Source organism: Propithecus coquereli, unplaced genomic scaffold (assembly GCF_000956105.1).
Source record: "Propithecus coquereli isolate 6110/MARCELLA unplaced genomic scaffold, Pcoq_1.0 Scaffold115, whole genome shotgun sequence".
Classification (NCBI taxonomy): Eukaryota; Metazoa; Chordata; class Mammalia; order Primates; family Indriidae; genus Propithecus; species Propithecus coquereli.
The window spans coordinates 4,493,169-4,516,534 of NW_012135525.1; the positions used below are offsets into that span (position 1 = coordinate 4,493,169).

At 35.8% G+C, this 23,366-nt stretch overlaps 1 protein-coding gene across 2 annotated transcripts in view; it reads left to right on the forward strand.

Annotated features, from left to right (window-relative positions):
* The window catches only part of ANK3 (ankyrin 3, node of Ranvier (ankyrin G)), a 515,090-nt gene that overhangs the window by 445,239 nt on the left and 46,485 nt on the right, over positions 1-23,366 (forward strand). For both annotated transcript variants that reach the window (XM_012657562.1, XM_012657554.1), the window contains 6 exons: positions 408-562; positions 18,693-18,904; positions 20,085-20,292; positions 21,371-21,467; positions 21,825-22,053; positions 22,695-22,820. In XM_012657562.1, the coding sequence (XP_012513016.1) occupies positions 408-562; positions 18,693-18,904; positions 20,085-20,292; positions 21,371-21,467; positions 21,825-22,053; positions 22,695-22,820 (1,027 nt within the window). The remainder of the gene's footprint in view (positions 1-407; positions 563-18,692; positions 18,905-20,084; positions 20,293-21,370; positions 21,468-21,824; positions 22,054-22,694; positions 22,821-23,366) is intronic.

Sequence of the window (23,366 nt, forward strand, 5' to 3'; positions counted from 1 at the left end):
TTTCTTTTTTAAAGAAATGACTGTGTCCTTTTAAATCATTAGCATTTTATATAATAAACCTATTGTGTTTAAAAATGGACCAGCTTTCCTATGGTCTATTTTAATAACTTTCAATTCTTTGATTCAAAATTCCTATTTATATGTGCTGAATATTTTCCCCCATTAAATCCAATGCCTAACGTGGTAGACCTTCAAGAATTGTTTGTGAATGAATGAATGACGGCATGTTATCAGGCTTCTAATATATTATTATTTAATTAGCAAATGATTCTGCAGCTTTGAAATCATTCCCAACCTTAGTGGCACCTCTGGTTTTCAGATGAATACTGTTGATGAAACATTGTTTTAAGTACAATACCATATACGTATTTAATTTGATACCAAAATAATGTGGATTTTTTTTCCAGCCCTGTCATAGTGGAAATCCCTCACTTTGGGTCCATGAGAGGAAAAGAGAGAGAACTCATTGTTCTTCGAAGTGAAAATGGTGAAACATGGAAGGAGCATCAGTTTGACAGTAAAAATGAAGATTTAACTGAATTACTTAATGGCATGGATGAAGGTAATGATGGCTCCTTGATTCTGTAAATGTCTGCAGGCAGAAACTGAAGGATTGACTAAGTTAAGCAAAACAGTACCTGAATTTCACACATTTGTATTTTAAACTGGGACCCAGGATCTTCAGCTTTTATTGCTGTTTTCTCTATCCTAAGGCATGAAGTTCCACTGAATCTAACAAAGTTTTTTCCCCACAATACAAATGTACAAATATTCTGATTATTCTTTCAGTCTTTCATCAAATATATCACTTTCCAAAACTCAGGAAAGTTTTTTAAGTCGAAAATAGGTGAGGAGAGGGTGAAATACTAATGGAAGGTATGCAAAGCATGCAGAACATTTTGAATAAAGTAAACTCACATTTTATTTTTGGAATTATTATTTTCAGACTCTTTACAGCTCATTCAGTTTTCTCCCACATTATTTCAATATCTTTCATGAAGTTTTAATTTCTCTTGGGCCGTAATTAGTTTTTTAAACATGAGTTTCAGCGTAATTATTGGAGTCTGTGGTGTTTCAGCGTCTTATCCTTTGACCTAGTAAGACTGGTATCTATCTGAGCATGTCACTGTCTCATACACAACTTCTTCAGGCTATCTGGTCATTAGAACCATAGCAGTTTTTCTTAGTAGACATTGGGAATAATAACCTAGTTTTGAGAATAAGTTTTTGATGCGGAGTTTTCCTTAAAAAGTGTTAAAAAAAAAAAAAATTAGAGATCAAGCTCACCATAAAATGTGATGCTGTCGAGAGAAATACTCAAGCTAATCTTTCCTTTATGCTCACTCCCTAATCACTACGAATTCAGCAGTTGTTTCAAATAACAGCTTTATTGGAGATATAATTCATATTCTGTAAAATTCAGTCTTTTACCATTATTTCACTGGCTTTTGGAATGCATCCAGTATAGTCTCTTATGTTTTCAAAGTGTGGACAGAGGAACTAGACAAACTCAAAGATGTTTGGGGAATGACCTTGGGCAAGTTTCTTGATCCCTGTGAGCCTGTGTTTCTTCTGTAAAATGGAGATTACTTTCCTTACTTTGTTGAGTTATTGTTGAGAATAAATAATTATGTGAAGCATGTATGAAATGCAGTGCTTGTCACATAGTAAGCCCTTGATAAATATCAGTTGTTATCACTACCATATTCATTCTGTAGAAAAAATTGTCATGCCAAAGGTTTGGCATAAAACACAATCATCACCAACAATGAATTTAATGCCTTTACAGCAAGATAGAGGGAAACTAATAATTGTTGAATGTCTAGTATTACTGAGGCACTGATAAAAGCTTTTATAAAAGAAAATTTAAAAAGAAAGCATAGCACTGCAAAATAGGTGGTTTTAATCCCACTTTACTGATACAGGAACTAAAGTTCAGAGAAGTCAAATAAATTATCTAAAGTTACCCCACTGAGTAGCAGAGCTGGGGTTAAAATCTAGTTCTGCCTGTTTTCAAAGACTTTTAACTATATCCCACTTATTTGAGAAATGTATGTCCTGTGGTATAGAAAATAAACCTACAGAGGAAAATTCCTACAAACTTCTAGATTTGGTCTATATTAGATTTGACCTAGATTAAGTCCAGAAAAATAATCTTTTTAAATGAGTTATACATCTGGTGAGTATACATTATTTAATGAGTGTGTATTCACTGATATTCACATTACATCCCATCTACAACTTCAAATGATTTCTGATGTATAGAAACATTTAATGGTAATTCACATTTCTAGTTTTTATCACCTTAACTTCTTTTGAGCATGAAATATAGTCATTCTCTTATAAGGGAATTTATTTTAAAAACCCACAATCAAAAGTTTTAAAATATGTATATCCTAAGAGAAAGAATTGATTTAGCATTTGTGAAAAATGCTGAAAGAATATGATGATTCAGGATAAAAAATGAAAAGAATAAGAGAAATGGATTTCCCATAGATGATAGTTTTTTTTTATTGTTTTAAGGAACTTAAGTATAAAAATATTTTCATGTATCCATCCAATATTACTTAAGCGCTAAAGTGGATTGCTTATTTTTTAAATGTAGTATCTACTACACAAGGATTTTTTTTTTTTTTTTTTTACTGGATAGCTACCTTGAATACTATAAGCTTCTTGAGGACAAGGTACATATTATTGTCTTTGAATCACCAATACCAGGAACAGTGCTGATTTCGATACTCATTAAATCCTGGGAGAGTGGGTAGAAAGATAACATCAATATAACATATAGCTCTCTGGAGGAAAGATCTCATTAATCTATTTCCTCTACTCCATCCTTCATTAGTGTTAATATCCAGGATAAAAAAAAGATGAGCATTTACTTTGCAAAGGAAAAGTTCTGAGAAAGTTACCATATTCTGGAAGAATATTGAATATTTTAAGACGGTGCTGTCAGAACTTTATGATAATGGAAGTGGTCTTTATCTGTGCTGTCCAGTACAATAATTGCTAGACACATGTGGCTTTTGGGCACTTGAAATGTGACTAATGCAACTGAGGAAGGTTATTTTTAATTTTATTTAATTTGAATTAATTTCTGATGGCCATATGTAGCCAGTGGCTGCCTCATTGGATAGTGCAGTTCTAGCAAGAACACTGAATATTCTGATTACATATTTTCCTTCATTTTTGAGTATACATTATAGTGTGTCCTATCAGGTAGAAGTAGAATTCTTTTTTAATTAAGGTTTATTTATCGAGTGGAATTCCTTGGTTTCATGCTGACATATCTCCATTTTGTTTTTAATGAACCAGTTTTCAAACAGGAATTAGTTACATCTTTGCCCAATGGACTGACGCCCCAAGTGCTGCCATACTGAGGGCATCTGTCAGACTTTCTAAAGAAACAACAATATAATCCCTCATCCTGAATTCTTGTCTTATCTTGGAAATAGTAGGTAGAGTTTCTTTGCTACATTTTTAAAGACCAAATAAACTTTGGTTCCATTTTAGACAATTAAAAAAAATGTTAAAGTTTAAAGAATCAAGCACCGGAAAGCCACTAGAGTGAAAGGGACTGAAATTTCAAGGGACAGTGATTTTCTCCATTTATTTAATTTAAAAATAATAATAAAGGAACAACCGTACATTTTGTAACTGAAGCTCAATTAGATTTCATACCGAGCTCAAGCCCCACTTCCCACCACTCTTCTCCAGTCCCCAAAGACACTTCATTTTTATCAGAACATTTCCCCCTCCAAAAACAGGCAAAAATAAAAATCAATCCGTCTTTTTAAAAAGTCAACTTATCTTTTTCCTTGAAGATCCAACCAGTGGAAGCTCTCTCCTGAGTAGAGAAGCATAAGCACAGCTCAGGAGGTTTGAGGTTTTTAGTGTTCTTTTATCCTCTCCACTCTGTTCCCCTGCTTTTTTTTCTCCTGGATAACTGTTAATTAACAAGATCAAAATAGTTCCTGAAGTAAACTAGTGACCAGATCACTCAAGATTTCCTTAAAGAAAAGAGAAATAAATCGTTCTACCTTATTTTATTTAACCTGTTAATTTTATAACAATTAAATTTTATCTGTCATCTGTGGCAAATGACACTTGATAATATTTATTTCTTTATAAATGTCTCCTTTTTAAACCCCCTTCTCCATAAATGAATTGTTTGTGCTACTTTATAACCAATCTATATGCTACTTCTACGCTAGTCCTCTTGTACACTCTTCTCTGAAAATATTTTTTCTTTTTTTTTTGTTAAAAAAGTCACTGCCCTGTGTCTATACTCTGAAAATCTTAAAACTCAAATATTTAAAAATCATTTTAGCAAGTATTTTGTTCAGTGATTTTTATTAAACAACATAATTATCAAGATCAGATTATGGTTCTATAGTGTTTTAAAATGTGCAGAGCCTTTCCATAAAATTTAACTTTTAGAATAACTTCAGGGAAAGACAGATTCAAGGAGGAGGGTAATTTGGCCAGTACAATATGGTGGTTAGGATCATAATCTGTAGAAGTCACATAGGCCAGAATTCCATCCTGGCTTTACCACTTACTGGTTGTGTGACTCTAACCATGCACTCATCCTCTCTAAACCTTAGTTTAAATCTGTAAAGTGAGGGTGCTTCATAGGGAACTAAGGGAGAATAGATGAGCAAATATATGTAAAGTTCTAGCACAATGCCTGATACAGGAGAATCACTCAGTGTTCGGTCACAGTCACGGGTGCCATGTAAGTTGCGCAGGAAATCAAGTGGGGTCTGAAATCCTTCTTCTTCCACTTGCCAAGCCATCTGCCCTGACACTGGCCTGCAGGATAGAGGGGCACTTTTTTCTAATTTGTTCAAAGCTACTATCTAGTTGCCAAGTCATCTACGTGTAGGGTTGTGTCCATCCCAAGTGGGCACCCTTTTCCAGATTGCACAAAGATACCATATGGGCTAGTGGAAACCCTGGTCACGGTTGATGAGGGTGGCACACACCCCATCACTACTACCCAAGTGGTAACTAGTGAATAGGTAGATCCAGACGTCCAAAACCTGGACTTCTGACTCTACACCCAGTGGTCTCCCTACAGTACTCCTTCGCCTCTGTCTGTTCTTGAATGAAAGATGCCTGTGAAATTGCTTTGTGTAGAACAATGTCACATAAATGTTGGCTGGCATTTAAATTTTCCATTACTAATCAAGGCACCCTCTCAGTTCTTGTATGACTCAAAAGGATGTGGTATATATTCAGGAGAAACTGTAGCTGCAAAATAAGGTGAATTAAGAGTTATTTATGAAGCGTCAATGGTTATGCTAATGAAGCAGGTGTGCTAGCAAAGCTCTACTGAAGTAAGAGGCTAGAATGACACAGAAGACAGTTGGTCCGGGTGTGAAGAACCTCCCATTACCACTAAGGTATCATGTGGCAGAAAGAACTTTTCTCTTTGGCAGCAGATGTAGATCTTGCTCTAGTCCTTGTCAATTCGTGTTTTCTCAGCAAAGAAAAAGATACTGCAAACAGAAAACTAACATTCATTCCCCCCACCGCAAATTATCTTTATAGTGTACCAAATTGAATCCATTTATAAGTTTAACAAAAACTTTAATTAAACTCATAAAGTTGAATTACACATGTTTAAAATTGTGTTTCTGAAGTCAAACCCCCAGGGGTGTTTTGTACTTTGTGGTTATGTTGTTATGTTATGGTTGTTGTTATGCGGTTAGGTTACTAGTAGAAAAATCCTTCCTCCTTAGAGGTCTTGAACTTATAAATCAAATAGCTTGAGAAATGTCCTACTGGACAGTCCTGCACTGTCCAGTACAGTAGCCACCAGCTACATGTGGCTACAGAGCACTTGAAATAGGACTAGTGCTAATCGAAATATGCTGCAAATGTAAAATATACCAGGTATGTGAAGATTATACCCTCCTTAATAATTTTTTAAATTATTAATAATTTTTACATTGGTTACACATTGAAATGGTAATTTTTTAGATATATTGGTCCAAATAAAACATTGTTAAAATTAGAGCCGGGTGTGGTAGTGTTGCGTGCCTATAGTCCCAGCTACTCAGGTGGCTGAGGTGGGAGGATCACTTGAGCACAGGAGATCCAGACCAGCCTGGGCAACATAGTGAGCCCCCATCTTAAAAAAAAAAAAAATCAATTTCACCTGTTCCTTTTTATTTTTTAGTGTGGCTGTAAGAAAATTTTAAATTATATATGTGGCTTATATTATATTTCTTCTGGACAATGTGCGGACTTTGTTTTACATATCTATTAGGTTTTAAAATCAAAATTGTTGCTACCTAAGTATTATACAGAAGGCTTTGAAGATATATGAATTATGCTATTATTTTAAAACCCTAATCACTATATTAGAATAAAATGTTGCTGAAGTTCCCCAAATAGTTTTATAATGCTAGGAAAATATTTTCTTACTTGTTCTCATTGCTTAACTTTCAGATGAGAACAAATGAGGTTTTTAAGGTAATACATTTTAGATTGAGTAACCATACCATTTTATTGTAAACAAGCAGGAAAGGGAAATTGATACTTGTTATATAACAGAAAATACTTTTTCTAAATTTACTAACTGTGCATCAGCAATATCTTAAAAACAGATTTCTCAATTAGAAATGGCCACTCTGGTTCATTTCATTCTAACTTGTTTTTAATTCACCAGCCATGAGACAAATAGTAATCGTAAAGTGTGAAGTGGTTATAGAAGCAGTTGAGCACTGAAAAGTGAAATATATACCTTTATGTTGTACACAGCACCTTCTGTTAGAGAAATCTAGTAACAGTTTTGAAAAATGCCAAAAGAGAAAATAAAAATTTAACTTCATCAAATCAAAATTGCAGTTGGGTGGGCCACTCAAAAAAAAAAAAAAAAAAAGCCTACTGAAAATAATTGAATCATAACAAAATATTTACCTCTTTTTAGTCCGTTGCCATAAAACTGGCATTTTAAGTCAATTGAACAATGACCATCATATTACAAAGGAGAGGAAACCGTACCAGAAAATGAAAATTGGACCAAAGCAAATGAACATTAATTAATACTGGCATGTTTTATATGTGTCTGTGTATATGGCTTTGCGAGCAATTATATTAGGTTATTAAGTATGAAATGTTCGATTTCCTTTAGTACTCAGTTTGACAGTTGATATCTCTGACATGTCACTTTGACACTTCTTGTTTTATTGTGAAGGTACATCCTCAGTCTTTTAAATGCACAGTTTGGCTTGTGATTATCTTTCACATTTATTTTTTAAAACAATTTTTGTGAAACTATGGAAAAGTCAAAAATTCCTGTTATTTTCAAATATGAGTTTCATCGTGGAACCAATGCAGCGCAGACAGCTTGAAATATCAACAAAGTGTTTGGGAAGGATGTGGCTAATGAACGTACAGTACTTGGATGGTTTGAGAAGTTCCCTTCTGTTGATTTTAATCTTGAAGATGAGCCATGTGGGCGACCTGACACCAAGATGGATAATGATGAGCTGAAAGCTGTAGTGGAAATGAATCCATCTCAACCTATGCGGGAATTAGCAGCAAGGTTTGATGTTACTATTCCAACAATATTGGACCATTTGAAACAAATGGGCAAGGTAAAGAAGCTGAATAGATGGGTTCCACATGAATTAAATGAGCATCATAAGAGAAATCGTCTCAAAGCTTGCCTTTCTTTGCTGTCATGACATAAATGTGAACCATTTCTACACTGTATTGTTACATGTGATGAAAAATGGATTCTTTTTGACAATTGCAAGCATTTGGCACAATGGTTGGATAAAGATGGAGTGCCAAAGCACAGTCCACAACCAAATATTCATCAAAAAAACTAATGGTTTCTGTTTGGTGGTCCGGCTCTGGTATAATATTATCCACTACAGTTTCATGTAGTGAAACCTGGTCAATCCATTACAGCAGATGTCTGCTGCAACCAGTTGTACAAAATGATAAAGATGCTTGCGATTAAGCACCTGAGATTGGTCAACAGAGACAGGCCAACTCTCTTGTAAGATAACATTCTACCGTGTTACACAAACAACACTGCTCAAACTATAGCAGCTGAACTTGGGAACTCTCTGTCATCCACCTTATTCACTAGATCTGGCACCAACTGACTACCACTTCTTCCAGACTTTGGACCACTTCTTGCAAGGAAAAATATTCAATTCTCAACAAGCTATGGAAAACACCTTTCGTGATTTCATCGCCACTCGCTCTCCAGGCTTCACTGCTGGCATAAACAAGCCACCATTAAAATGGCAAAACTGTGTCTATAGTTTAGGTGCATACTTTGATTAATTGTACTGCTTCTTGTTTGAAATAGAATAAGCTACACTTTTAATTTGAAATTGGACATTTCATATTTAATGACATAATGTGTTTTTATGAAACATTGGTGGGTCAAATACTGATATCAGACACCCTGCTCCACATGGCAGGCACACTGGGGCTTAATTTAGCCCTCTGAGGGCAGTGAAGCAGGTCTGAGCCTGTTACCTTTAGTGTCAGTGTGAATAGAGAGGCCAGCGTGCCTGATATAGCAGGTCTAAGCTTTTGGAGTTCAGTGCTCTCTGCATATGTTGTACGTGCTGTGTTACTGATTTATGGACTTTATCTTTAAGACATTATATATGATCCTGGATTTTGAAGATAAGATTACATTTTTCCCCCCTCTGGATGTAACAGTAATGGTTTAAACAAAGAGTTGAAGAAAGTGATGTCATGGCGCTAACTTCCTGAAAGCAATGTGTTTTTATTTGCACAAATGGAAAAGTAAGCAAGCATGGAAGAACACTTTTCTGGAAAAAACATGGAGAAGCAGACACAAAGAATATGAGTCTCTTCATCTGCAGCCATGGAAGAAAACCTTAGAATGATTATTCCAACATGGCCAGACATCCCCTCTCCCAGTTTTCTTCCTCCAGGAAGACCTTCCCTAAACTCCAGACTCAGTTAGATCCACCTGGTAAATACATCCACAACACTGTACTTGTCTTCTTCCATAACTGCACCTTTGAACTTTGCTGTCTTCCCTGGTGAACTGTAAAAGTCCATGCGGGCAGGGACTGACTCTGACTTGTTGACAGCTATTATGTCTAGTGCATATAACAGGTCTTGACGCAGAGTTTTCACTTCATCATAATTTGTTGAGTGAATGGAGAAATGAATGACTTGTATCTACGCATATGCCCCACTGTCAGTGACACTTTTCCTCAATAATCGAGGATACAATGGTACCCGAGAGAAAGCAGCTTTCTGGAGGACGGGAGGTCACAGCCAAATGGGGAGTGGAGGTCTGGGGGACTGGGGAAGGTTCTGGGGCAAATTATAGCCATTCAGCACACAGAGTACGAAGTAATCTTAAACTTCAGCACTGAAAGTAGAGTTAAAAAATAACCACATCTCTCCCTGATTTTTTTTATAATACCTCATAAGCACTTAATGATCAGAAATTTGTTTTCTAAAAATAGCCTTTAAAATATATGATTCTCAGAAATTATATGGATTGCTAAAATGGAGGGAAAAATAAGCAGGTGTGTCATTGTTTCCAGACATTCTGCATCGTTAGCACATAATGCATTGTGCAAATCTGAGTAACAAAGGTCTCTGCCCTCAACAGTTGTGAGATATAAAATAATGCTGATCCAGTAGAAATAAAGCAGATGTTAGAATTGAATAAAAATGAGTTAAATGCTAAAATTATAAAGGATGCATGGGGGCTTCTCTGTGCTATCTTTGTAACTTCCCAAGAATTTATAATTATTTTAAAATAAAAGTTTTTAAAAATTGAGAAAGTACCTATTATGTTTACATCAGGGAAGAAAGATCAAGTTATATCGGTTGAGGTTTTATTACCTATAATATGTTGGGTAGGCTTGTTGCAAAAGTTGCATATTCAGATAGAGCTGAACTTTAATTCCTAAGAGACGAATGTCTATAATTTTCTAAAATATTTCAGTGAATGTGTTATAGGTGCTGCACTGTTCCAAATATTCTGTAGCTAGAGTTGAATATTATAGATTTAGCTTTTATTTTCTTCAGTTTATTTGATATATAATTTTCTGTAACTGGTGAATTTTTTTAAAAAATGGAATGAAATCGAAATGATAGAAATTCAGATTTACACTTTGGAGAGATACAAAGCAGAGACAGTGTGATGATTTTTTAAAAAATCTAACTTGTGTATTCCGTTAAATCTGCTACACACTGGCTCTCTGGCTCCTCTCCAAAGCTGTTACTTTGAAAAGAATATATAACCTTTGTAAGTTATTATGTGAATAGAATTGTGCTGGGTACATTTCTGTCATTTGTCATATCCACCCCGGAGGAAACTTCTTATCCTGATCCTAGGAACATGGGGCTCAGAGAAGTTCAGGAACTTGCCTGAGGTCCCAGCACATTGGTTGCAGAGCTGGATTTAAACTCTGGGCACCTGTCTCCAATGACCTTCCACAGACCTGTACTAGCCAGGTTGATTTTTTACATTCTAAGACTCCTTTTCTTTTCACCCCTCAATATCAGCTCCCCCATTCTTAGGGGAGCAAGCTGAGCAGAGAATTCGCCTGACTAGACATTAAACACTGTTGTAGAAATCATCCTTTGTGAAACCTTGAAGTCGTTTGTATCCTTTCTGAAGACTATTTGCACTCAAACTGACCAGATCACAAATAGCCTTCGAAACCTAATTTGATACAGGAAAAAGCGTCATGTCCTCATTTAACCAAGTTATCAAGATATTTAATCGTGTGTACGTAAGAGTGAGGCAAAACTAATCAGGATGTTCATTTGAAAGCTTTAAGAGTAACAACTCATTTAGTCAGAACGTGATTCGATCCTGTTATTTATGCTTCATGGTGTTATAGTCTCCATAACCATTTATATTTGCAAAGCATTTTATGATCTTTATTGCTCTCTTGCGAAACCTCAGTCACAGAGAATGCTGTCCCACCTTTTACAAATAAACTAAATGAGTTACAAAGTGCTTAAGAAATTTATCACTAATCAGTGAGGCCAGAAGGTTATGGAACATCAGTGACACTGTAATCAGGGCTTGCTGCTTATAGAGTGGACCAGTGAGAACTCATGTCACCTTTTCAACTAAGACATTTGCAAATCTATTCATTACTCATCCATTTATCAATCACCACCCCTGTGCCAGGCAGCCTGCAGAGATACCATGTTAGAGTGGTTGAAGTCCGCGTCTGTGTGACTTCATCTCTTCCCCTACTTCCTGGACCTCGGTTCTCAGCCCTAAAACTGACCACCTAAATCAGTTTGCACAAGTCACTTAACATCTCTGAACTTCAGGTACCTATTTTACCAGAAATTCGGCATGGGCCGAATAATAATCGACCTGCCATAAAGTAGACATTGAGGAAACATAAATTGTAACCTTCCTCCTAGCCACAACTACCTATTTCAGAACTCACCTCTCACTTCCCTTTAATTCTCTTTTTTGTGTGTGAAAACTTTACTAGTAACAGATGTTTTACAAAGGGAGAGAGAGGAGGGAGAGAGATTTCAGGGTCCTTTCATAGTCTACGGCATTATGAATCACCCTGAAAGGTAAGAAGCTCTTATGTTTAAATCTAACGTTTCATTGTTTACCTTACAGCAACTTATGTCATTTTCTCCTTTAATTCCGTAGCTATGGAGTGGTTTAGTATATCCTTTTAAAACAAAAACCCATTTAAAATCAATGAATATTTATTGTTGCCTCATAAACATCTCTTCTCGTATTGAACCGTCCTCGAGTTGTTTTTCATAGGATTCTCTTGTTATGTTTTTGATAATTTGGGTTCTGTGTTTTTAAGGCAAGGTATAGGATGGGAGTCCACTTAAGATGTTGCTTCTCAAATGTGTCGAGTCATAAAGTTACCTGAATTGGGTGTGAAAACAGATTTTTAGGTTCTACCCCAGGCCTACCAAGTTGGAATCTCCACTGGAGAAGCCTAGGAACTGTGATGTTCACACGTAGTGCTGGAGTTTCTCCTGCCCTGGCCAGGCTGGGGCACATCACACTGGGGCGGGGACTCTGGATGTGAATGTGACACAGGCGTCACATTTGTGTGCAGAATATTTTGTTGGGCTTTTCTCTGTATGTAAAGAACAGGAGCAAAGCAAAGATTGTTGGTAGTATATTCCTGCTTCTCTGACCTAAGTAATATGGACCATTTGAAAATCTGAATACATATAAATTCAGTCTCAGAAAGAATATTAGCATAGTTCACTTTTATATTATCAGGCTTTATTGGTATTTGGAAATCCGACTTCTGATATACTTCTCAAGTTTGCAACACAAAACTTTCACAGAAATTGTACATTCTTGTAAGTTTTTAATTCATTTTGGGTAAACATTCATTAAGTTAACGTAATTTGAGTTATAAACACATGGACATAATAGATTTCACTGTGAATTAAAAAGTTTAGAGCCACTTTTTTACATGCGATTTTTTAATAAATATGAAACTATTAAAAGGACAGTAGTCCCTGTTACTACATATATTTTTGAGCAAGATTTGAAGAATTATACAGTTGTTTGATATGAAAGTGTCTGAGTCTCATTAATTCCCAGTTGATTTCTTTGTTCAGTGGACACTAGATTAGCATCTACTACATGTCAGGTCTCAATATCAAACATCATTTAAATCACTGTAATTTAACTGTGGTTACTTCATCTTTTATGAAAAGAAATCCTAATTTTTAAAACACACTAATAATTTTTTTTTAGAATCAAAAGCCTTAGGGGAAGGCACCCATGATGCCAGGTAGTGTGGCCACAAGTCAGGATGGGTAGTAGCTGAGTGTCGAGGGCCTGTGCCTCATTCCCTCTTGTAGCCCTCTCTAGCCGGCTGGGTCTTTAGTTACCTGTTTGCAAACATTCCACTAACGTCATTTCATTATTGTATTTTAGTTCCCTTTTTGTAAAGAAAGAAACAGGAAAAAATGTGCTTGAATTGAATCTATATTAAAATATTATATAGTGCTTTATTATATTTATTACTTAATACTAGTGTTAGTATTATGCATGTAATAATCATAATAATTCATGAGGATGCATTTGTTATATTTTCCTTTCCCCCTTCCCCCAATTTTTATGTAAATTATAAGAATTTCCACATAGAAACATGTGATGAGTCAATTGTTAATGTGATTATGTTTTTGGTGACTTTAATATGTTTTGGAGATTTGCCTATTAGAACATACCCTCCTACCTCATTCTTTTCAGTAGTGCACAGTAGTGCACAGTATGAATGTATCACAACTTACTTCACCCCTATCCTGTTGATGGTCAGTAAGATCATGTGATAGATTTTTCAGGTCATAAGAGTTCTGTAGTGACTTTACTAACTGTTTTCACCTCCTCCTCTTGCCTTCTCACATTTATCTACTTTCTACATCATTTATTTTCTTATGAAAATCGTAGAATTTCATAGCCTAGACTTCAACTACAGGCCTTGAAAGGATTATGCCTCTCTTTATAAACCTGTATTTAAGTAATACTTTTCTGTATTTCTTACATTTTTCTTGACTTTTATTCTCAGGAAAAAAGTTACAAATATTTTAAGCACACAAATAAACAGGATATAACCTGGTTAAAGGGAATTGGGGCAATATCATTTCTCCATTTCATCATGCAGAGGCCTGGAAATCTCAGTAGTGAAGAAGGCAATGCATGTGATTCCATTAAAGGATGATACAGGGAACCCTATTGTTCCCACTTGCCTGCTGCAATGCCTGAAATTCCAACATTTGTTGAGGCTTATCTTCTCAATACCTGTTAAAATGTAGTTGGAGGTCAATACCAAGAAAATTTTAATGGTGACAAGAATTGCTGAAAGCTTGAAACTAGAGTGGGTATAACCCAGAGGGTCCCTGAGCTGCTGGCAAATCCTAAAAGATGTGAGAAGTTGAGTGTGGAGGGCACTGATCAAGTTCCCCTGGGAATTCTGTTTCTGTAGTTGGAAATCTGAGCTTCTCCATTTGCCACTATCTGCTGCATCTGAAATATAGATGTTCATTTTACATTTGGGATGGCTTTAATGCCTTATCAAAGGTAATGCTGTATTGTGTAAGTGCGCTCAGCCTACCTCCATTACCCAAAGTGGCACTTCTTCCCAATTCATTGCTGTTATAGTTTCCGGGGTGATAGAGCTGTTTCTACCTTAAATCCTCACAAATGTATGCACACGTACCCATAACACACTCACACACACACAAATGGCTAAGAAGTATACAATACCGCCATTTCCCCAAAAGATACCTCACTTCCTCTGGTGGGTCCAGACTGATCTGGAGCAAATTTCATACTCACAGGATACACAGCTTGTTAAATGCAGAGTTAAGAAATCTATCCTGTTTAAAGAGTGTAATTTCATGGCAGAGTCTTCTTAAATTGCCAGCACTATAAGGAGTCCTGAGCCATCTTGAAGGAGAACATAATGACAACTTTACAGCTGAAGTGAGAAAATATTTGCTTAGCTGATGATGATGTGTTGTACAGCAATTTAAACACATTATCAGAACTTTCTCAGTTGCAGCATGAGATTTGAACTCTGGGAATTCACTCTCTTAAGTAAGCCAAATCACGCGGAGGGAAATATATTTGCTCTGTATGGAAAAGTTTTATTTCCTGTCAGTTATGAATAGGTGAAAACTCCTCCAGAATATTCTCCTACACAAACTCTGATTCTTTCCTGGTTTCCTATACCAACCTTCTTTTTTTATTCTCTACTTTTGTTTTGGTTTTTCCTTACTAGAATCTCTGTGTTTAGGTTTGCAGAGGAAGAGATGACAAAAAGGAGAAAAAATCCAGTTCCTTTTTTTTTTCCCCCATAGTCACATTTTTTATTTTAAAGTAGAAAATAATTTTATAGTCATTGTTCCATTTGGGAAATCAATGTTTGATAACAAAAGTTCTGTCAGTGGTTCATTTTGGTCGGGGTTGAACCCTATTTCTCTCCTACTTGACAGTTTGAACCTTCCATCTCAGAGTTTTAGTGATTGATCTTTAGAATGAAAAGATGTCATTGATCCAATTACGTAAGCATTCATTTTGCCATTTTACACTTTTTATTTGGAATAAGCCATGATGTCAGCCCAATGTACCTGATAGAGGAGGCAGAAATGTTAATAGTTAAGGGATAGTAGGACGTGTGCCATATGTGTCAGAGGTATGAAGAGAGGCTCATATGAGTAGTAAACAACAAAGACAAAAACCAACCCCTCCTCCCCTGAAGTTTAAGAATTTTCTCTTTATTTTGTTAATAAGTAAAACAACCACAGCTATATAAACCTAAGAGTTCCCCACCCTCTTCTCACCTTCCCACCCCCATTTCCCTCTTAAGTAACCAGTGCTAACAGCCTGGAATGTTTCTTCTACAAATTTCTCTTATGAAAATATGCAAACGTGCAAATTACATTTTTCCTCCTAAAGAGGATCATACTGTGCACATTGTTCTGCAACATCGTTCCTCACTGTATACGTTTATACTGGGCAATCACTACCTGCCTGGCTCCCTTCTTCCCTCCCTCCCTCAGGTTTCCCCTCTAATGTGACTTCTCAAATCATCCCATACAGATGAGAACCTCTCCTCCCCGACCCTCATCCCTGGTCACATTATATTCCCTCACCTTGATTTATTATTATTTTTCATATTTGTTTAGTTATGTGCCCACCCCACTGCATTCCCCATTAGAGTGTAATTTCCACGTGAGAGTGATTTTTTTTTTTTTTTTGAGACAGTTTCTCACTCTGTTGCCTGGGCTAGAGTGCAGTGACATCATCATAGCTCACTGCAACCTCAAACTCTTGGGCTCAAGCAATCCTCCAGCTTCTCGAGTAGCTGGGACTACAGGCGCGTGCCACCACGCCAGGCTAATTTTTTCTATTTTTAGTAGAGATGGGGGTCTCACTCTTGCTCAGACTGGTCTCGAACTCCTGACCTCAAGTGATCCACCACAGCTGGCCAAGAGTGACTTTACTATGCTCTTGTTAGGGACAGAAAAACAAGAGATAGTGGAATGACAGAGGCAAAAAAAACACGAAGGAGGAAACAGAAAAAAACAGTAAGAAGGAAATAGTTACAGAAAAATAACCAGGGAAAACAGTCATTTCAGCCTTAAAGAATGGGGAAATTAGACCATGGAACAGTGACCACCAATCAGAAAACAGAAAAACACCAGAAATGATGACTTTCCCCATCACACGTATAGGAGAAAGGAATGTCTGGAACATTTAAATTATGTCCATACCTGAAAAAATCCAGACCCCAAAACCCGTGACATAAAGTAATTACACCTTTACATAAACATATACTACTGGCATATAAAAGGAGGAATTTTAGAGTGAATTATGGTCTTCTCCACCCGCAGAGGCAGACCCGTTTGCCCTTAGGAAATGTCTTTCGCTTTGCACCCTTAAACTTTCTTTCCAATAAATTCTTCACATGTATTCGCTGAGTGTCTGTCATCTCTCTTCATCTCGTGGGCCAAGGTTTGCGACTCCTTGAAGCCAGGAGCCCAAGAACTGGAGAAACACTTCAAAGTCCTGCCGTAGACACTCTCTACTATATCCCCAGTGACTACATCAGTACTGCACCTGGTGGGCCCTCATTAAATACTTGGTAAATGAATGAATCTGAATCGTTTCATTTACTAGCTGCGGGAATGTCCAAAATGTGGATGAACTGTAATTTATGTAACCATTCCCTTATTGATGACATGCAGGTTGTTTCAAAGTTAGTCTTTGCAGGCAATGTTGCTTTGCATGTGCTTGTAAGAAAGAGATCAGAAAATAGGATTGCTGGGTCCAATAGTAGGTGCATTTTCATTTTGAACAGATGATACCTAGTTACACTGTCAAAAGATTACTGCCATTCACACTCACCTGGGATGAATGAAAGTACCTGTGCTCCCAGATTTTTCTCTGATAACTGATGTTATTTTAGCTAATATTAATTTTAGCTAATCCTAGAAGTGGGTGTGGAGGGAGATTATGTATCTTTTTAACTGGTATTGCCATATTAATTATCCAGTTTGAACATTTTTGACCATTTTTCAGCTTTGATGAATTGCCCTTCTATACCATTTTGCTGTCGTCTATTGGCTCGTCTGTCTTATCAATTTGTAGCTACCTTTGGTATTGAGGATGTTGAGTGGTTATTAACTTTTCCAGTCTACCTTTTGTCTTTGAAGTTTACTACTTTTGTCATGGAAATCTTTACCCTTTTACATAGTCAAAACTGCTTTTTAGGCTTCTAAGTTTCCAGTGTTACGTAGGATGCTTTCCCTTAACCAAGACTGAAACATACTTCCCTGAATTTTTTAGTAATATTTTAATTTTTAAAAATAGTTAAGTCTCCTATCCAGCTGGAATTTTGTAATTGTATGTGATATGATATAGTGATTTAGCTTTGTTTTTCCAAATAGATTTCCAATTATGTAAATACTACCTTTTAAATAAATTTCCTCCCACCCATTCGAAACTTAAATATGACTTTGATTTAAATATAACTTTAATACATAATACATATATAAAATAAGCATATAGACTCATATATATATACACACACAATATAAATATATAAACTTGAATCTATTTGTTGATTCCCTATTCTTGCTCCCCCTGACCTATTCATCTGTTCTTATGTATTTCTTATACTGTTATGTGTAACTGTTTGCTACTTCTGAGTAAATTTTAATATCTCATACGATAAATTCTCCTTCACAAACCTACTACTTTTCTAAAATATTCTTGGCTAGTCTCAAACACTTATTCCATTAAAAAAATTATAAATCATTTATCCTAATTAAACCTACCAGAATTCTGCATAAAATATGGCTTTAAAAAAATTTATTTGTCTGCGTTATTGGGGATGGGCTGGAGTGAGGAGAGGTGAGTTGGCTGGGAGGTGGTCTCAGCAACTAGGCAAGCTAAAACAGGGCCTGAACAACCAGTATCAGGAGAGTGAGCCATTTACAAAATAAAATGAACTGGACTTTGACCATTAGATATAATGTATGAAGGAAGGCGAGTCATAGCTATTAGCCTGAAAGACTGCACAAATGGTAGACTTTTTCCCAGAGTTAGGATTGCAGGGCAAGAAGTAGATTTGGACATGGACAGGAGGGAAGAAGACGTGTCCATTCGTGAATAGGCCGAGTTCAGTGCATGAGAGCCACTGGTGGGCACACAGAAATTGGTGATGATGACACTGATCATTTGGATAATTTAAAAATATTTGAAACAGGTCTTCGAATAAAGTTCTAGAGCTTTTAGACATATTTAAATTTTTATTCACTTTCTTGTGAGGCCTCACTTTTTTTTTCTGACTCATTCCTACTTTTGGCAGCTTGAGGGCAGAGTATTGAAAATAATCACAGAATGAGATATCCCTTCTTCAAGAGCGGGAATTTATCCGTATGTGGTCACATGTCAGTTTTTGAAGATGTTTGTTCTTCCTTAGTAAAAATATTTTCAAGAAATACTTACAATGATAATTTCATAATATTTTTGCAAAGCTTGATATTATGATCATGGCGGTTTTCTCTTTATCATAAAAACTCTGTTAAGGCTACTGAGTATAAGTAATTTGGACTATCAAATTACTATCAGTTTGTCTCAAGGTGTTTTGAACATATGCTCATTCTCATGGCTTTTTCATTTGTCTTTTCAGAACTTGATAGCCCAGAAGAGTTAGGGAAGAAGCGTATCTGTAGGATCATCACTAAGGATTTCCCCCAGTATTTCGCAGTGGTTTCACGGATTAAGCAGGAAAGCAACCAGATTGGTCCTGAAGGTGGAATTCTGAGCAGCACCACAGTGCCCCTCGTCCAAGCATCTTTCCCAGAGGGTGCCCTAACTAAAAGAATTCGAGTAGGCCTCCAGGTAATGTTCACAAAAAGTTGTTTTCCTCAGTGCGTGTAGAGAGCATGTGAACATGTTTTGCTCTGGAAACAGTCATCATAACTCATCCTTAATGATACTGCTAATTAGGCCATTTTGGGAATCATTAACCTATTTCAAATAAAACGCATTTAGTGCAAAGTTAGCTGAGTGGCTTGTTAAATAAGGTACATATTTTAGGGTTTTTCTGTTTAAAAGTCTCACTTGATTTCTGATGAAAGATAATTTTTTCAACCATAAGTTACTGGTCCCAGTATGTGGAGCAACTACCAAGGCTTGGTTTATAATGTCCCACATCATAAAACTCAGTTACAGTGAAACTTGCAAGCTTCAGTATTTTGGTTTGATTGAAGTAAATCATAAATGCTGGGTTTTATCCAAACCAGTTGGAACTTGATTTAGTTTGGAAAGCTGACTGGAAATATTGGCAAGAAAAATTTTTCTTATATTTATTCATTTCAGTTAGACTTCGACTAGTTCTTTTTTTCCTCATTGAATAAGGAAAATGAAATGAAAATAACTTAATTTGTGTCAATAATTAACATAGTAATTAATAGTTTAATTGAAAGTTCGTGCTCTTTTTGGGAGGCTGGACTCTCATGCCCAAAAGAGTTGCTGGGTTTTTTTTTTTTTTTTTTTTTTAGCCAAGCAGGACTTTCAAGAAGACCTTTAGTGAATATGTGGATTTAAAGATACCACCTTACATTTCAGGGCTATGAAGCTCCCTTCACCTGTCTCCCATATCTAGTTATTCTGCCAAATAGCAAAGAAACCAAAGGACGAAGTTAGGCTCAGTAGACTGGAATCAGAATCCTTTCAAATTTTGAATGCCTTTTTCTTACTGAATTCTGAATGCTTCAGTTTTTATGTGGGTATGAGTTGCCTCTGTAAGGTTTTACTGAATGTCCTACGAGGGTTTAAAATACACTTAACTCATTATTTGCTGTCCTTTACTTTGGACTAGACGAAGAAGCTTCTCTGCTCTGAAATTTAATTCCCTCCCTCTCATGCAAGCCAGTACTGTCTGTGTTCTAATGAAAAAGGATAAAAAAGAAAGACCTGTTTTTTTTGTTTTTGTTTTTTTTCCTTGTCACTTAAAAAGTTAACTTTCTGATGGAAAAAAAAATGTCACTTTCGTTTAAAGTCCTTTCTTTGTCTCTAGGCCCAGCCTGTTCCAGATGAAATTGTGAAAAAGATCCTTGGAAACAAAGCAACATTTAGCCCAATCGTCACTGTGGAACCAAGAAGGAGGAAATTCCATAAACCAATCACAATGACCATTCCAGTGCCCCCGCCCTCAGGAGAAGGTGTATCCAATGGATACAAAGGGGATACCACACCCAATCTGCGCCTTCTCTGTAGCATTACAGGTTTGGTTAAGTCTCTGCTGTGCTTCCTATTGATTTGCAATGATTCTGTACAAAGGTTTTATTTACAAAGACATAAAACCTTTGTGATATCCATGCCAACATTGTAAGCGTAGAAAAATAGAGGACAAAAAGTTTTACTTGTCCATCATCTTCTCTCTGTTATCCCTGGAATCATTTCTTTAAGATGCTGGTCTCATGACTCATTTAAAATTTAGTGTTATCTTTCCTTCTATTAAGTTAAGCATTAGTAATAGAGTTATTTTAAGATTATTGAAGTATTATTGAATCTACTGGAGCATTTAGGTAATTTCTTGACAACCCAGACAGAAGAAGTGAACCTGGCTTTAGACTACTTTAGACTACCAGGAAATTGGGTAGGCTTGGGGAAAAAATAGATCCCACAGAGCACTAGTAGTAAGGAAGTATTAAGTATGTGATTATGCTCACCTACTCTATTCAGCCATATAATCCAATAGACTAAATACACACGGTTTAGAAGAACACATTTTGTGATAAGCATGTGGAATCCAGAACTCAGTCCATCCTTTGATTATCCTAATCTGATTTTTAACTGCAAGTCCAAGATTACGAAAGATAGGTTTTGTTTTTGTTTTTTTAAGGAGTAATTTTGGTAGCTGATTCCTCCTTTTACCCTAGAAAATTAAATGGTTCAGCCAGGTATAAAATGAGCTGCTTCTTAACTTTCTTGAAATAGTTCTTACCTTTTTAAAAAATAAGAGACTTAATTATCTATCTGAAACAACAAATCTGTGCACTTACAAATGGCACTTATAAAATGTACTTATAAATGGTGGCTGCCCTAAGTTTGAACCATTCGTTAGAACCCACACAAGGAAAGTAATTTTTAAAGCATTTAATATCTTACAAGGAGATCACAATAAGCCTGGTAAAAGCACAAAAGGAGAGTAGAAGGAAAACTGCCTTTAGTACACGCCATTAAACTGAAGGTATTGAAGCTTTGCCAGTTCCTGCCAGGAAGAAGACGAGGACGATGATGAAAATTTCACAAAGAGCATCTCCCGTGATAAAGTCAACATATCTGCTGTTGTTCTCTCAGGGGGCACGTCACCTGCTCAGTGGGAAGACATCACAGGAACGACTCCTTTGACATTCATAAAGGATTGTGTCTCTTTTACAACCAATGTTTCAGCCAGGTATGGAAATAAAGGATTCTAAAAAGCACTAAGGAATTAGTTTTATTACCTTTTGGAAAGTAAAAATTGTGACATTCAATACTAATGTGATTTTTTTTAAAAATTTTGTGAGGAAAAAAAAAGAAAAAATCCGTAGCATTTGCTTAGCAAAACTATTGTTAAATAATAAACACAGAGTTTCTGTGTTTGAGAAATAGAGTAAACATCTTTGCTATTTAAATGGACAAGTTAATAATGTTTTGGTTTAGTTTCCTTATATATCCTCTGATTTTTTTAACCATGAATTTTTTTTTTTTTAAGATTTGGCTTTTAAATCACCTCATCTTCATACTTCTGTTTTGTTTTTGTTTTTCTCAGATTTTGGCTTGCAGACTGCCATCAAGTTTTAGAAACTGTGGGGTTAGCCACACAACTATACAGAGAGTTAATATGTGTTCCATACATGGCCAAGTTTGTTGTTTTTGCCAAAATGAATGATCCTGTAGAATCCTCCCTGCGGTGTTTCTGCATGACAGATGACAAAGTGGACAAAACTTTAGAGCAGCAAGAGAATTTTGAGGAAGTTGCAAGAAGCAAAGATATTGAGGTAACTTGTTCACAAAAACAAGTTCACTTAATTACGTTTCCCAGACGTGAGGTGGTCTTTTTTTTGGCCATAATAACACTTTCTATAAATATCAACTACATTATTGATTTTACTTTTTATTTAAAAAATTTGATATAGATTCATTCTCAAATTAATTTAAGTGTCTTTGGGGTTGTCTTAGATGGTTAAAATGTAGTAATAATAAATCGAAATTGTACTGTCCACTTTCTTGTGGTTACTTGAGTTATCTTATTTTCATAATCACAGTGTATACACATTACCATGATTTTCCTTTTTCAAACTCAGTGAATCATGTAAGTATCTAAGAATAAAAAAAATGCTCTCAAACTCTATATGAATAAGTGACTGATGTGAGGCATTTCTTAAACATGCTCAAAGTTAAAAGAATATAAATGAATAAATAATTCTGTTTTGTACATGTCCATGATATGATTTCCAGTTACAACTGTTAAGTGTAAGGGTACAGAGTCATTTTTATTGCAAATAGTACCACAGAAGTAACTGCCTAATACAGAGACAAATGTGACACAGAAACATGCCAGTCTTGTAATGTTAGGTGACTTAAAGTCACAAAATACTTCCAACTCAAATTAACATGGAATTATGTATTTCTTTAAAAGGTTCTGGAAGGAAAACCTATTTATGTTGATTGTTACGGAAATCTGGCCCCACTTACCAAAGGAGGACAGCAACTTGTTTTTAACTTTTATGCTTTCAAAGAAAATAGACTGCCATTTTCCATCAAGGTAAATCATCTTTAACAGAGTCTGTGAATTAGCGGAAAAAAATGCTCATAGAGAATACAAAGAAAAAGTTTTTAGTGATTTATTAAGTTTGAAAAATCCCACCAATTCTGAACTCATAAGAACAAGGTCAGATTTTGCCCTAGTTCTACCAGAGTGTACTTTTGAGCCAGTAAAGCCTTATAATTAGTAAAAACAATCTTTACCTTTTAAAAAGTTTAATAATAATTTGTATTTAAGCAAGCATTTGTAAAACCAATCTAGTATAATAAAATGTATCATATCTGGTTAATGTTCAGTAGTAATCAATGAAATCCAAATACAGTATTCAAGTTTCATTTCCATTTCTGATGGAGCCCAGGGATATCCTGTAGAGATCACCTTTCTCCTCAGAGAACAGAAGGAGATAGGACAATTGTCTTATTATTATTTGCTGTTATTGTTGCAAAAATGAAGTTCTGAGAAAAAGAAATGATTAGACAAGAAGAAAATGCATATAACCCAGACTGTACTATGAATTGTCAGGGTAAAACGATCAGACACAACAAT